The 13,408-nt window shown below is 37.0% G+C and overlaps 1 protein-coding gene across 4 annotated transcripts in view; it reads left to right on the top strand.

Moving 5' to 3' along the window:
* The window catches only part of TMEM62 (transmembrane protein 62), a 35,165-nt gene that overhangs the window by 20,005 nt on the left and 1,752 nt on the right, over positions 1-13,408 (top strand). For all 4 annotated transcript variants that reach the window (XM_007173586.3, XM_007173587.3, XM_057541910.1 and 1 more), the window contains 4 exons: positions 3,274-3,387; positions 6,607-6,691; positions 9,677-9,781; positions 11,835-11,953. In XM_007173586.3, the coding sequence (XP_007173648.1) occupies positions 3,274-3,387; positions 6,607-6,691; positions 9,677-9,781; positions 11,835-11,953 (423 nt within the window). The remainder of the gene's footprint in view (positions 1-3,273; positions 3,388-6,606; positions 6,692-9,676; positions 9,782-11,834; positions 11,954-13,408) is intronic.

The raw sequence follows: 13,408 nt of genomic DNA, 5'->3' as shown, positions 1-13,408 counted from the left end.
TCTTAGTTTGAAGATTATCAAGTAATCCTTCAGAAAACACATGTGATTATTTTCATTATCTTTTTTGTATGTGTCACAGAGAAGGATTTAGAGCAGGAAGGAGCTATTTACTGAGCTTCTTCTAAGGAGATGCCAGACACTTAGAATTTTTTACGAAATCTGTATAACAATCTTATGTGGTGGGTAGTTTTATCCCCAATTCATAGGTGAGGAAACGAGAGAAGGCACTTTGCAGTACCACCCATCTCTGAAGTGTTCTGCTTAGGAGGAAGAAGACACTCATGGGTAGGAAGTGGAAGGAGGGACTCCTGGGGATGAACTCCTTAATGTCTTTCATATTAGAAGTTGGCTCATTTTAAAAAGACTTGAAGATACAAGTGCACATAGAATAAATTGTTCCCTATCTTTACAGTCATGGGGAAGAAGTAGCAACTGTAGGATACCTGCTCACTGTTGGAATGGGCAACTTCCAAATCTTTGGATTGCTTCCGAACCCCAGCTTCTGTAGTTTTATGAGGAAGAAACCATAGCTCACATTTCTTGAAACATTTCTGCCTGCTCAGTTGAATCCTTAGTAAAAATGTGAAATCACATATACTTTTTATATGTTTAACATTTCTTACGTTATTGAGGTATAATTTATATTAAAAAACTCCATATATTTAAAGAGTACAATTTTGTGTGTTCTGACTTTCTTATACATCCTTAAAACCATTTCTACAATCAATATGATCTATCACCCTCAAAAGTTTTCTTACATCCCTTTGCAACTGCCTTCCCTCCACCCTCATTTCCAGGCAACCACTGATCTGTTTTATGTCTATGAGTATAACTTTAAAAAATTAGTCTACTGAATATTAAACAGGGAACCTGTCCCCTCATTCATCAGTGAGAAAGTTCTGTCCTTTTAAATACAGTATACCACAGATAAGTCTGAAAGAAAAATTCATAGGAGAAGACATTGATTTATTATCTTATATTTTACCTATTCACTGTATTTATTGAATATCTGTAAAGTTCTGGGCAGCCTAGTACCAACTAGACCTTTAGGTCAGTTCTCAGTGTGGTTCCTGAAGTAGTAGCATCAGCATCACCTAGGAACTTGTTAGAAATCCCATCCCAAACCTATGTATCAGAAACTCTGGAGATGGAACCCAGCCATCTGTTTTGACAGTCCCTCCAGGCGATTCTGATGTGCATTAAAGTCTGAGAACCAGAATTTAAGATTATTGTGCCTCCTTTGCCAATTTAAAGGGCAAACTCTAGAAATCTGTATATCTCAAAATTAAAATCTCTGCTTTAAAGCAAGAACTTAAAAAAAAACCCAAGAACTTGTCATTCAGAGTAAGAACATTTGAGCAATAAAAGTTTGATAAACACCAGTACAAGTTCTTTTTGCTATTTTAAAACTTTTTATGATGAGGAATTTTTTAAATATATGAAAGAGATAATACTATAATAAATCTCCATGTATCTTTCACCCAACTTCGAAGATTATCAACTTTTGACCAGTCTTGTTTCATCTGTACCCCATCCACTTCTCTCCTCCCTGTACCATGATGTCATTTCATCTGTGTAAATATGATAGCATATATCTCTAAAAGATAAGAGCTATTTAAAAAAAAATAACCATAATACCATATCACACCTGAAAAATTAACAGTAATTCCTTAATATCAAACTATCCGGCTAGTGTTCAGTTTTCTTATTTTGTCACATATAATTGCATTTGGTTGGTTCAAATCAGAATCCAAACAAGCCTCAAATATTGCATTTAGGTGATTGTCTCTTCAGTGTCTTTTAACCTATGGGTTCCCTCTCCACCCTCCTTTTTTTTTCCCCTCTCAATTTGTTTGCTTTGGAAACTGGATCTTTTATCCTGTTCTGTTTCTGTATTCTGGATTTTTGCTGTGTATATCCATGTGTTATCATACAGCATGTTCCTCTACCCCATCTAGTTTCTATTACTGTAGTTAGATTTCGAGGTTTGATCAGATCTGAGTCTGTTTTTTGGCAGGAATACTTCATTTGGTGTTTTATGCTTTTATCAGAAGCCTATAGTATCTGGTTGTCTCTCTTTTAATAATGTTAAGATTGATCAATGTATGCAGATATTGTTGACCCTACCCAGTGGTATGCTGGTAAATATTTAACAACCAGCTTGGGGCAGGTTTGAAGGGAGGACCCTGATTTGTAGCGTCTGCCTGATTTATACCAATTTCCATAGAATAAATATTCCTCCCGTAGCTGGTTTTAAGCTACTGACACATCAGCTGGTCTGCAAAATTCCTGAATAGGTAGCAGTTGGCCCTTGTGGGTCAGTCAAGCCAGTGCCAGCACACTGCAGGCTTATCCTCCATTCAGCTTTTCAGTACCCAATCAGCTTTTCACTGAGGGATTAGCATTTACTGCTAATCTCAGCCTAGACCCATTATTTCATCAGAGTTATAAAACGGTGATATTCAAATTGCCACTCCTAATTATAGGAGTATTAATTAGAATAGTCCCACAAAGAAAAAATTTGCCTCATCTATTTGGTACCCAGATATAGAGTTCATACAGGAAAGGCAGGATAAGTCTTCATTCTTCCTCCACCTTTCCTGTTCTAAACCAGTTTTCAAAGTAATGAGTTACTTCTCTAGCTTCTGCCAAAGGTAATTAATGAGTCTTATAGTATCATTATTAATTCATAGTTTAAAAAATATATATTTGGTATGTTTCAGTCCATTGCATTTATTCTTTTTGATGCTCAGTTGTTTGTCTGACTAATGGGAGCCTCTCCAAGTTGGCCACTAAGTCCTTTGATACAATCCCTGTAGTCCTTGTTAGTTTTCTTGCTTTCTGGTAGAAGATGTTTCAAGTTCTTTTGCATTTCTTACTCAAGAACTGGAATCACCTATTTCTCTAAAGAGCACTGGTTTCTTGTAGTGAGAAGTTTTATTTTGAGACCAAAATCTGGGCACTAGCCCAGCTAGCTCATTGTTGTTGAGTTCATTATTATTTTTAGGCCTTTTCAGTAAACAGAGGGAAATACAGATTTCTTTTTTTTAAAAGAGAGAATACATTGTAATACATGCTGATATTTCCAGTTCAAATCTAGAATTACAGGGTTTAAAAGAAGTTTCATTTAAAGTGCTTATAGGAAGAATCAAAAGTAAATGAAAAAAATGTTGCTTATTCTGAGATAACTGACAAAAGTTATTGGAAACTTAATCTTGGAACATTGTACGTATTTGTACATGAGGGTTGCTTCTCTGCTGTGCTTATAACTAGGACTCTGCTGGAAGAAGTAAGAGTGTTCACCACATATTTTCTGCTCGAGAGGATATTCACCTCAGGTTTGATCCTCTGGCATCATTTATTCTCCTTACTGACCATTGTACTGTGGTGAGTAAATTCAACTAAATGTTATGTGTGTTTTTAGTTTGGTAGGTCCAAAGTCATAAATAATATAATAATCATGTGATGAGAAAGTGGAACCTTATAAAATTAAAAGTTTAGTTGCTTGTCTAGAAGGATACAGTGATTTTAAATTGATTTGAATTAAAAGAAGTGGAGGCATAGATATATAATACCTGTTTTGGGACCTAGTTCTACCTAGTGCCGTAAAACAAGGATAACTAAAGGAATTATAGGGACTGTGCTAAATTGGATTGGGATCTTTCAAAAATAATATTTCTTCCTACATAAATAATACATGTTTAATATAGAAAACTTGGAAAATTTAGAAATAAAGTACAATCAGCCCCACATCATTCTTTTATCACACTAGCCATTATAGCCATTGTATTTCTCATTATGATACTCCCTATTTTTCTCTTACTTACATTAAGATATGAGTTTTTAATATAAAATGGTAATATACTTTTTTTTTAAAAATAAATTTATTTATTTTATTTATTTATTTTTGGCTGTGTTGGGTCTTCGTTGCTGGGCGCGGGCTTTCTCTAGTTGCGGCGAGCGGGGGCTACTCTCCGTTGCGGTGCACGGGCTTCTCATTGCGGTGGCCTCTCTCATTGTGGAGCACGGGCTCTAGGCACGCGGGCTTCAGTAGTTGTGGCACATGGGCTCAGTAGTTGTGGCCCGCGGGCTCTAGAGCGCAGGCTCAGTAGTTGTGGCGCACGGGCTCAGTTGCTCCGCGGCATGTGGGATCTTCCCGGACCAGGGCTCGAACCCGTGTCCCCTGCATTGGCAGGCGGATTCTTAACCACTGCGCCACCAAGGAAGCCCGGTAATATACTTTTCATTCTTTTTTTTCTGTCTGATTTTTTCTACTGAGGAATTTGTTTTGACTGTTTTCTTACATCACATTTATTTTATAAATGATGCTTATTGGCTGCATTATATAGTCATAGATACATCTTAATTTATTTTACCATTTCCCTATTGTTGGATATTTGTTTCCAATTTTTCCCTCTACTATAAAAATACTGCTTATAACTAAGTTTTTGCACATACTAGTTTTTTTTCTTAAACTTTTTATTTTATATTGGAGTATAGTTGACTAAAAATGTTGTGATAGTTTCAGGTGTGGAGCAGAGTGATTCAGTTATACATATGCATGTATCTATCCTTTTTCAAATTCTTTTCCCGTTTAGGTTGTTACATAATATTGAGCAGAGTTCCCTGTGCTATATAGTAGAGGTCCTTGTTGGTTATCCATTTTATTTTATTTCTTTTAATATTTATTTATTTATTTATTTATTTATTTGGTTGCGCTGGGTCTTAGTTGCAGCAGGTGGCCCCCTTAGTTGTGGCTCGTCGGCTCCTTAGTTGTGGCATGCAAACTCTTAGTTGCAGCATTGCATGTGGGATCTAGTTCCCTGACCAGGGATTGAACCCTGGCCCCCTGCATTGGGAGCGTGGAGTCTTAACCACTGCGCCACCAGGGAAGTCCCTGGTTATCCATTTTAAATATAGCAGTGTGTACATGTCAATCGCAAACTCCCTAACTATCCCTTCCCCCCACCCTTCCCCCCTGGTTTGTTTTCTAAGTCTGTGAGTTGTACATAATAGTTTTTTTGGAAATTTCTGGAAATGAATTGTTGGATCAAAGAGTGGATGCATTATTCTATATACTTCATTTATTTATTATATAATTCCACAAAATTTTAAATTATTTATTATATTCATTGTTTTTGGTCTGTCCCCCCTCATTAAAATATAAGCCCCATGAGGGCAGAGATCTTTGTCTTTTTGATATGCCTAACACAAATAGGCCCTCAAATAAATATTTATTGAATGAATAAATGGGGTTTTTTTTTAATATACACTGTCAAACTGTCTTTCAGAGAAGCTCTGGCAATTTACACTTTATTTTCCTCAGATCTCCCTATCCTGGGTATTGACATAAAATACACTACAATGTTCAGAAGAAAATTTAAACCCCCTTTAATTTCATCTCCCAGAGATCCCTTAATATATGTCCTCACATACTTAAAATGTGAATTCCTTATTATTTTAATTTACTTTTATTACTTGTGTGATTGAACTTTTAAAAAATATGACTAATGGGCATTTGCATCTCATTTTTACAAATCTTTTTGTGTCATTTATTTTTCTTTTGGGAATTTTTTTTTTTTTTTTTTTTTTTAAATTAGAGCCTGTCTTTTTTTTTTTTTAAAGTTTTACTTGATTTTATTTATTTATTTATTTATTTTTGGCTGTGTTGGGTCTTCGGTTCGTGCGAGGGCTTTCTCCAGTTGCGGCAAGCGGGGGCCACTCTTCATCGCGGTGCGGGGACCGCTCTTCATCGCGGTGCGCGGGCCTTTCTCTATCGCGGCCCCTCCCGTCGCGGGGCACAGGCTCCAGACGCGCAGGCTCAGCAATTGTGGCTCACGGGCCCAGCTGCTCCGTGGCATGTGGGATCTTCCCAGACCAGGGCTCGAACCCGTGTCCCCTGCATTAGCAGGCAGATTCTCAACCACTGCGCCACCAGGGAAGCCCTCTTTTGGGAATTTTTAATGGTCACCTAGATCAGGCTTTGGAAACTTTGGTGTACTTATGAATCACCTGGGAATGATAATAAGAGGCAGATTCTGATTAGTAGGGCTGAGATGGGGCCTGAGATTCTGCATTCCTAACAGGCTGAAGGTGATTCCAATGATGATCTGGGACCCATATTTTGGGAAACAAGAACCTAAATAAAATGTCTCTTTACTGTGAATTAATCTCCAAGTGAGTGACTTCTTGATGGAGAAAGCATAAGGAAATGCAGTCTCTGTTCACTCAGCCTGCAGTGTACTGTGTACTGTTGGTTTTTTTTTTTCACTCCTATACAACTTTAAATAAAACAGTACAAATTATACTTATCCTAGTACAGTGAAAGTAGACTATTTTAATTTGATCACTTTATATAACTGTATGAAATTACTTAGTTTCAACATTGGTCCAGGTATCATATCCAAATCTTGAAAGAATAATGCTGAGGCAACTTACAATTATCTTTTTTGGTGGATCAGATGTTCAATTCTCTTTGACTGTATATTTTTCTCATATAGTCATTTCTGCTAATGATGTCATTTCCATTTTTGTTAATTAGGCCATTTAAAAAAACTGAAGCTGTATCCATGTATCTTTGTCACGTGAATATCTATTTCTCTGCAGGCCCGGGTCCTTTTTGTCATGATTGTGCTGATCCAGCTCATCATTCTCATTACTTTTCGGTATCGAACATATCCAGAGCATAAAGGTTAGTCACCATGGTTCCTTAATCTTAGAAGACTTTACTTTAGTGTATCCCATAATGTCCTCACTATTACCAAGTGAAAAATATCAATGCAAATTATCTTTGCCTGAGCTCTGTGAGGTGCATCATTCAAACTACCATGCTCACCTGAAACCCTCTTTTCCATACCATTTTCTCCAGCCATTCTAGGTCATAATGAGCGCTTGCTTCTCTGAATCCCAGCAGTCCTTCCTGAGGATTAATTCTGTATTTAACTAGCCAATGATCTTGTTTTACATTACCACTTCAAATGTATATACATTTTCTCTTCAATCAGACTGTAAGTTCCTCAGTATAGGAGCTCTTGTTTTCTACTTCTTTTCTCTTTTCCACGGCACCCAGTTTGTGCATTACAGACAATAAATACTTGTTGAATTAAATGTTCATTATCCCTTCTTGGCTTGCATGAAGTCCCTGGGATCAGGAACTGATTGTGGGGGAGGTGAGTACTGTAGTAAAGGTTAAACAGTAAAATGATTAACTGAATAGGTAGTATACATATCCTACTGAATGTTTTTCTGCTTATATATATATTTTTAAATTCTATGAAAACGTTCAAGAAGCATTATTGCACACATATATTTTCTTGCCCACGGTGTAAATAAATAAATATTTGAGGGAGGCCCCAGCCTCATGTGGGAATACCAGTATTTTTGTATAGTTGTTTAAAATTTACAACATATTTTTACCTACATTATCTCACTTAATCCTTACAACAATCCTGTGAGGTAGGTATTATTGTCCCCATTTTAAAGATTAGAAGACTAAGGACTGCAGAGGTTATGTAGGTTGTCCAATGTCTCATAGCTAATAAGAGACTGACCCCAGGTTAGTTTTTTTCTTTAAACAACACTTCTCAACTTTGACTACACCTTAGAATCTCCTGGGGAACTTTTTAACATCTCCGTGTCTACACAGCACCCTCAGTGTTTACACAGAATCTCTGGGGGCAGGACCTAAGCATCAGTATTTTTTAAAGCGCCCCAGATGATTCCAGTGTGCAGTCAAGGCTGAGAAGCACGGCTCTGTCTAAAGCAGTATTTTCAGTCCTGCTGCCTAGAATCACCTGGGTTGCTGTCCCAGCTCCCCTCTTCCCCAGGCCAATTAAATCAGAATCTCTGGAGGGTGAGACCTGGGCATGAGTATTCACTAAAAGTTCCCTGAGGTTACTCTAATGTGTAGCCAAAGTAGAGAATCATTGCTTAAAGTTTAAAGCATAGCTGCCTCTAAGGCTAAAGAATGATGTATTTATAATAAATAATAATTACTATAGGTGGATATGTAGATTAATACTTTGAGAAGTACCAGACTAGAACAAGAGAGAAGCTGAGAGATGAATGAGTAGCAAGTATGAAACACACAAAGTGAGAAAGGTCATGCGTTATCAGGCTTTGTCTGAAATTAACTGTCAGGCTGAACAGTGTTATGAGTATAAAATGAATATGCTGGCCTATTAGGGAAGACGTGCTATTTAACTTACATCAGACTGTCTTTCACTGGAGCCAGTCCTTTAAACCTTTAAATAGTTCACCTCTAGCATTGCTCATTGTGTACTGAGCTTGCCATCATAGTCTTCTGCTAACCAGTGTATGATCGGCTGCAGATGAGTGAAATGGCTGGCTGGGGTTGAGGAACGGTGATGCTTTAGTCTGTGGCTGCAGAATGAAGCCCTTATGCTTGGGCTTTCTGGCACTGTATTGCGTGTGTGTGTTTGCCACACCACACAGCTTGTGGGATCTTAGTTTTCTGACCAGGGAGTGAACCTGGGCCCTCGTCAGTGAGAGTGCAGAGTCCTAACCACTGGACCACCAGGGAATTCCCTTTAAGAGATGCTAATTTGGAGAGCTTTGCGGATCCCTTTCAGTTGGAGTAAGAGGATAGCTGTGAGTTAAGAGCTGTATCACATATGGGAACGGAATATTTGGACAGATACTCATAGTTAAGATTAAATTTTGATATTTGTTTGATATGCCTTTGATATATATATAGTATATATAGTACTATATATATATAGTTTTTAGAAAATTTTATTGGAGTATAGTTGATTTACAATGTTGTGTGAGTTTCAGGTGTACAGCAAAGTAATTCAGTTATACATATATGTATATTCATTCTTTCTCAGATTCTTTTCTCATATAGGTTATTACAGAATATTGAGTAGAATTCCCTGTGCTATACAGTAGGTCCTTGTTGGTTATCTATCTTACATATAGTAGTGTGTGTATGTTAATCCCAAGCTCCTGATTTATCCCTCACCCCCACATTTCCCCTTTGGTAACCATAAATTTGTTTTCAATATCTGTAAGTCTGTTTCTGTTTTGTAAATAAGTTCATTTGTATCATTTTTTAAAAATTAAATTGCACATATGAGTGATATCATATGATATTTGTCTTTTTCTGTCTGAATTACTTCACTTAGTATGATAATCTCTAGGTCCATCCATGTTGCTGCAAACGGTATTATTTCATTCTTTTTTTATGGCTGAGTAATATTCCATTGTATATATGTACCACATCTTCTTTATCCATTCCTCTGTCAATGGACGTTTAGGTTGCTTCTATGTCTTGGCTATTGTGAATGGTGCTGCAATGAACATTGGGGTGGCCTTTGATATATTTTGATGCAACTTTTGGAAGTTTGTACATTTGGATACTAAATCTCATGGAAAACAGGGATTTGATCATCCTTTGAGCACAGAATATATGTGTGTTTGTGTGTGTGTGTGTGTGTCACAACTACACCATTGCTTTGACTTCCTACCCTCTGTAATTCTAAGTGAGTTGGTTTATCAGAATTCCTGCCAACTTCTGAATTTAAAGTGGTGTCATCCATATAACAAATGATTTGCTGACAATGTAGTAGATGCCCATGGAAGTCTTCTATACAATATTATAAAAAACTTGAACTTTGCATGTGTTCACTGGATTTTTCAAATTTATTCTGTTCAGGACCTCCAGGATTTGTAAATTTGACCTCGTTTTCCCTTCATGTCTTGAGCAAAATAAGCATCTTCTACTATTCTGTGTTGTTGCTGACACTCTATACAGTGCTGGGTAAGTCAATTAGGAAACCTGAGATTGTGGAGAATTTTGCCAAAGAATATACTGAGAATTTTAACAGTAGTCATTTAGGTTCTTGAGAGCATAATGACCGGCACACCGCTCCTTCATAAGTCATTTCCTGCAACGTGATCTTGGGAAATAAAATTCTTTCCTAACTTAAAGGACATTTAGTCAACACCAAGTTAACTTAAGGGTGCTGAGAGGACCATGACAATTAGTATTTGTGTAGAAACCTAATAGAAGATAGAAGTTCAGCTTAAATGCCATCTCCTCAGAGCAGCCTTCTTTGACCACCTTAAAGCTTTATCCTCTATTTCACCATACTTTTTATTTCCTTCATTACTTTATCAGAATTTATGATTATCTTCTGTATATATCATCTCTCCTCTCATTAGAATATCCATTGATGTCTTGTCTATCTTGTTCCCCTCTATGCCCAGCATTAAGCACAATGCCTAGTATGTAGTTGAGTGACTATTTACTACCATGTGACTCCTAAAAACTCAGCTCAAGAAAGAGAGAAACTGAGATGAGCAGTGAGTTCAGGCATTTGAGCTCTTCTCTTATATTAATTACTATACCCAATACTGACAAAATCACTTAGTCACTTATGGAAGCAGAAAGCACTGTGAGTCTCTTTTTAAAGCTTTTTACTAATGTTCCTTACTAAGCGTCATTTAGGAGTAGATTAGACTATTTGTTGCTTAGTCTATGTTTTCTACTTGTAGTCCATCTTTGGACTTTTCTTTCCTCATTAGTAACTCCCACCAGAGAACAGAAAGTATTTAAAGAAATAATATGACCCTTTACAATTCTGTATAACAAGCTATGCCAGATTCCCCTTTTGAGGTTGGTTTCCTTGTTAGAAGATAGGTTGAAGCTGTTTTAGACACTTGTCTTCCACTAGGAGGCAAAGCAGGTGATTTGGTTCCTGGCTGTAAAGGAAAACATTAGAAGGGGAGAAGTTGTTTCATTTTTAAAGGTTGAAACTTAAAGGGGAAACACTTTTTAAAACTAATATGTATCTAATGGAGAATATATATCTGAGAAAATTACCTATGACTTTTTAAAGTTGAACTCTACTCTTTTTTTTTTTTTTTAATATTTATTCATTTATTTATTTGGCTGTGCCGGGTCTTAGTTGCAGCACGTGGGATCTTTGTTGTGGCATGCAGGATCTTTTAGTTGTGGCATGCAGGCTCTTAGTTGCAGCATGCAGGATCTAGTTCCCTGACCAGGGATTGAACCCAGGCCCCCTGCATTGGGAGCGCAGAGTCTTAACCACTGGACCACCAGGGAAGTCCCAGTTGAACTCTACCCTTAACCAGCAAATGATGGTATTACATTTTGAGAAGGGAAATCCAACTGTCCCTTAATCACTCTTGACAATATAGTAGTTCTAGAAGCCTGAACATTGAGAAGGGGCAGTAAATAATAATACGGGGTAGAGAAAAGTCATTCTGGCATTGCAGATGAAAAATTAAAGAAGTGAGTTAAACTTTGTACATGTTAACCCTGAGTATGTAGTTGATGTACAAAGTAATGACTGTGGGTCAGCCAGAAAAGGTTAAAATACATTCATTAATATTTATAAGAAAGTAGTGTGTTTTAGAATGATTAAAGTGGTTGAAGTCTTATTGCGTAAACGAGTAAATCTCAGTTATCTGGAAAATTAACTGTGGTATCTATGGAGTACCTTTTTGCTTCTTACAGGAAATGTTAATGCATTATATTGAGGTTACTACTGTAATAGAATCTTCTAAAATTTGTGAATGTACTCCAATCTGTTTCTGGAATCTATTCCAGGTATAGTGCATACTCAGGCAATTTTATAATCTAGAGAAATACGGAGCAAAGGAGCAAATAATTGGTTAGCTAGGATATTGAGTGTAACACAGAGATTAGCAAAGAAGAAAAGCTATACAAATAAATGCTTATAGATGACTAGTCTCATATTTCTTCATTATTTCTATAAATGCATCTCATGATGTATGTAATCAGTCATAGTTATTTAACTTCCTTTCTTGTTCATTGCCTCTTTCAGGACCATGGTTTGTTGGTGAAATCACTAAAGGCAAATTGGGTTGCTGCTTTTCCTTTGGGATCTTTGTTGATGGACGTTTCCTACAAGGCAGTGTAACGTTTATAGTTGGAATTCTCCAGGTAAGAAGTCAGAAACGCAATTTAAGAACATCTTGGCCTTGTTGGACTAATTGCATAATAGTTATGAATTAAATCCCAAATCCCAAATTTAACACAATAGATCATGTTTTCTAATTTACTGGCAGGGCAGTCTTTAGTATCTGGTGTTTTGTTTGCTTTTAGAGTGCTTCCTAAGCTCTTTCGTCCACCACTCTTGTATGTAAACATCTAAAATACAGTTTTGGCAGGAAGTTTTATAAGAGGTGAAAGAGCTTTTTGTTTTTGTTGTTTGTTTCACTGTGCTTTTTCATCGATAAACAGTGAAAGAAGAGACTTATGGTAGAATAAATGAGACTTCTGGGTAAAGCAAAATTGGTTATGATAATGAAGAAGGAAATTGTTTCAGAGGGAGGAAAAGAAAAATAGACACACAAGAAAAGTGGGTCAGCTACCCAGTGGAAGCTTTCTAGTGATGTCCTAGCAGTACACTTGTTTATGAAACACTGATATGTTAGGTTTACATTTGGATTGAGATTCCTTTAGAACAAACACAAATAAAAAACGCAGATCTATAGCAAATTTCTATAAATGGGTTTGAAAACTATTTACCTAACAATTTATCTCTTGTACTCATCTGATGGGGCTAATGGATCAAAATCTGAGGTGATGATCTGGAGTTGTATAAGAGATCCAAAAACGTTGTTTGAAATGAGTTCACAGTCTCATAAGAGGGCAGTGAAACATGATCAGCAGGATTAGAGGCAGACAAGTAGGGAAGATCTTTGCCTAGTGAACACTGACCACAGGCCAGAATATCCTCTGTTTAGCAGCATTTTATATGTGACTAGATCCGGGTCTAGTTCAGTTTTCTATTATGTAGATGGAGGCTGTCTCTCAGGAGCACTCTTATTCCAAGTAAAACCTGATGCTTACCAAAAGGTGGGCTTATAGTCATATTTTAATAAATAGTACACTAAGAATGGATTTTATGTATCATCTAGGCCCATGGCCCCTAAATCTATTATATCTCTGACCTAGACCTCTTCTCTGCACCTCAGGTGCCTATATATCCAACTGCCATTTTGCATCTTCCTTAGATATCTAACAGGAATCTCAACTTAATATACCTCTAACAGGACCTTTAATTTCTATCCCTGAACCGGTTCCTCCCCCAGTTCTTTCCAATTTCAATAAATTATCCAGGATGTATCTTCTCCAGGGTGTATCTTCAAATTTTCTCCTTCCCTCATAGTTTATATCTAGTTCATCAGCAAGTAGTACCGTATTTGATCTACCTCCAATACATGTGCTGAATCCACCACTATTACTATTACCACCACCTTTGTCTAAATCATAATTATTTCTTGCCTGGGCTACTACAGTAACCCCCTAACTGGTTTCCCACTGCTGCTCTTGCCTCCCTATTGTCAGTTTGCCACAGAGCATGCACTGTGGTCCTTTTAAAATCTTAATCAG

This window comes from Balaenoptera acutorostrata, chromosome 3, assembly GCF_949987535.1.
Source record: "Balaenoptera acutorostrata chromosome 3, mBalAcu1.1, whole genome shotgun sequence".
Taxonomy (NCBI): Eukaryota; Metazoa; Chordata; class Mammalia; order Artiodactyla; family Balaenopteridae; genus Balaenoptera; species Balaenoptera acutorostrata.
The sequence above is the reverse complement of the archived record's forward strand: the minus strand, read 5'-3'. Positions and strand labels throughout refer to the sequence as shown.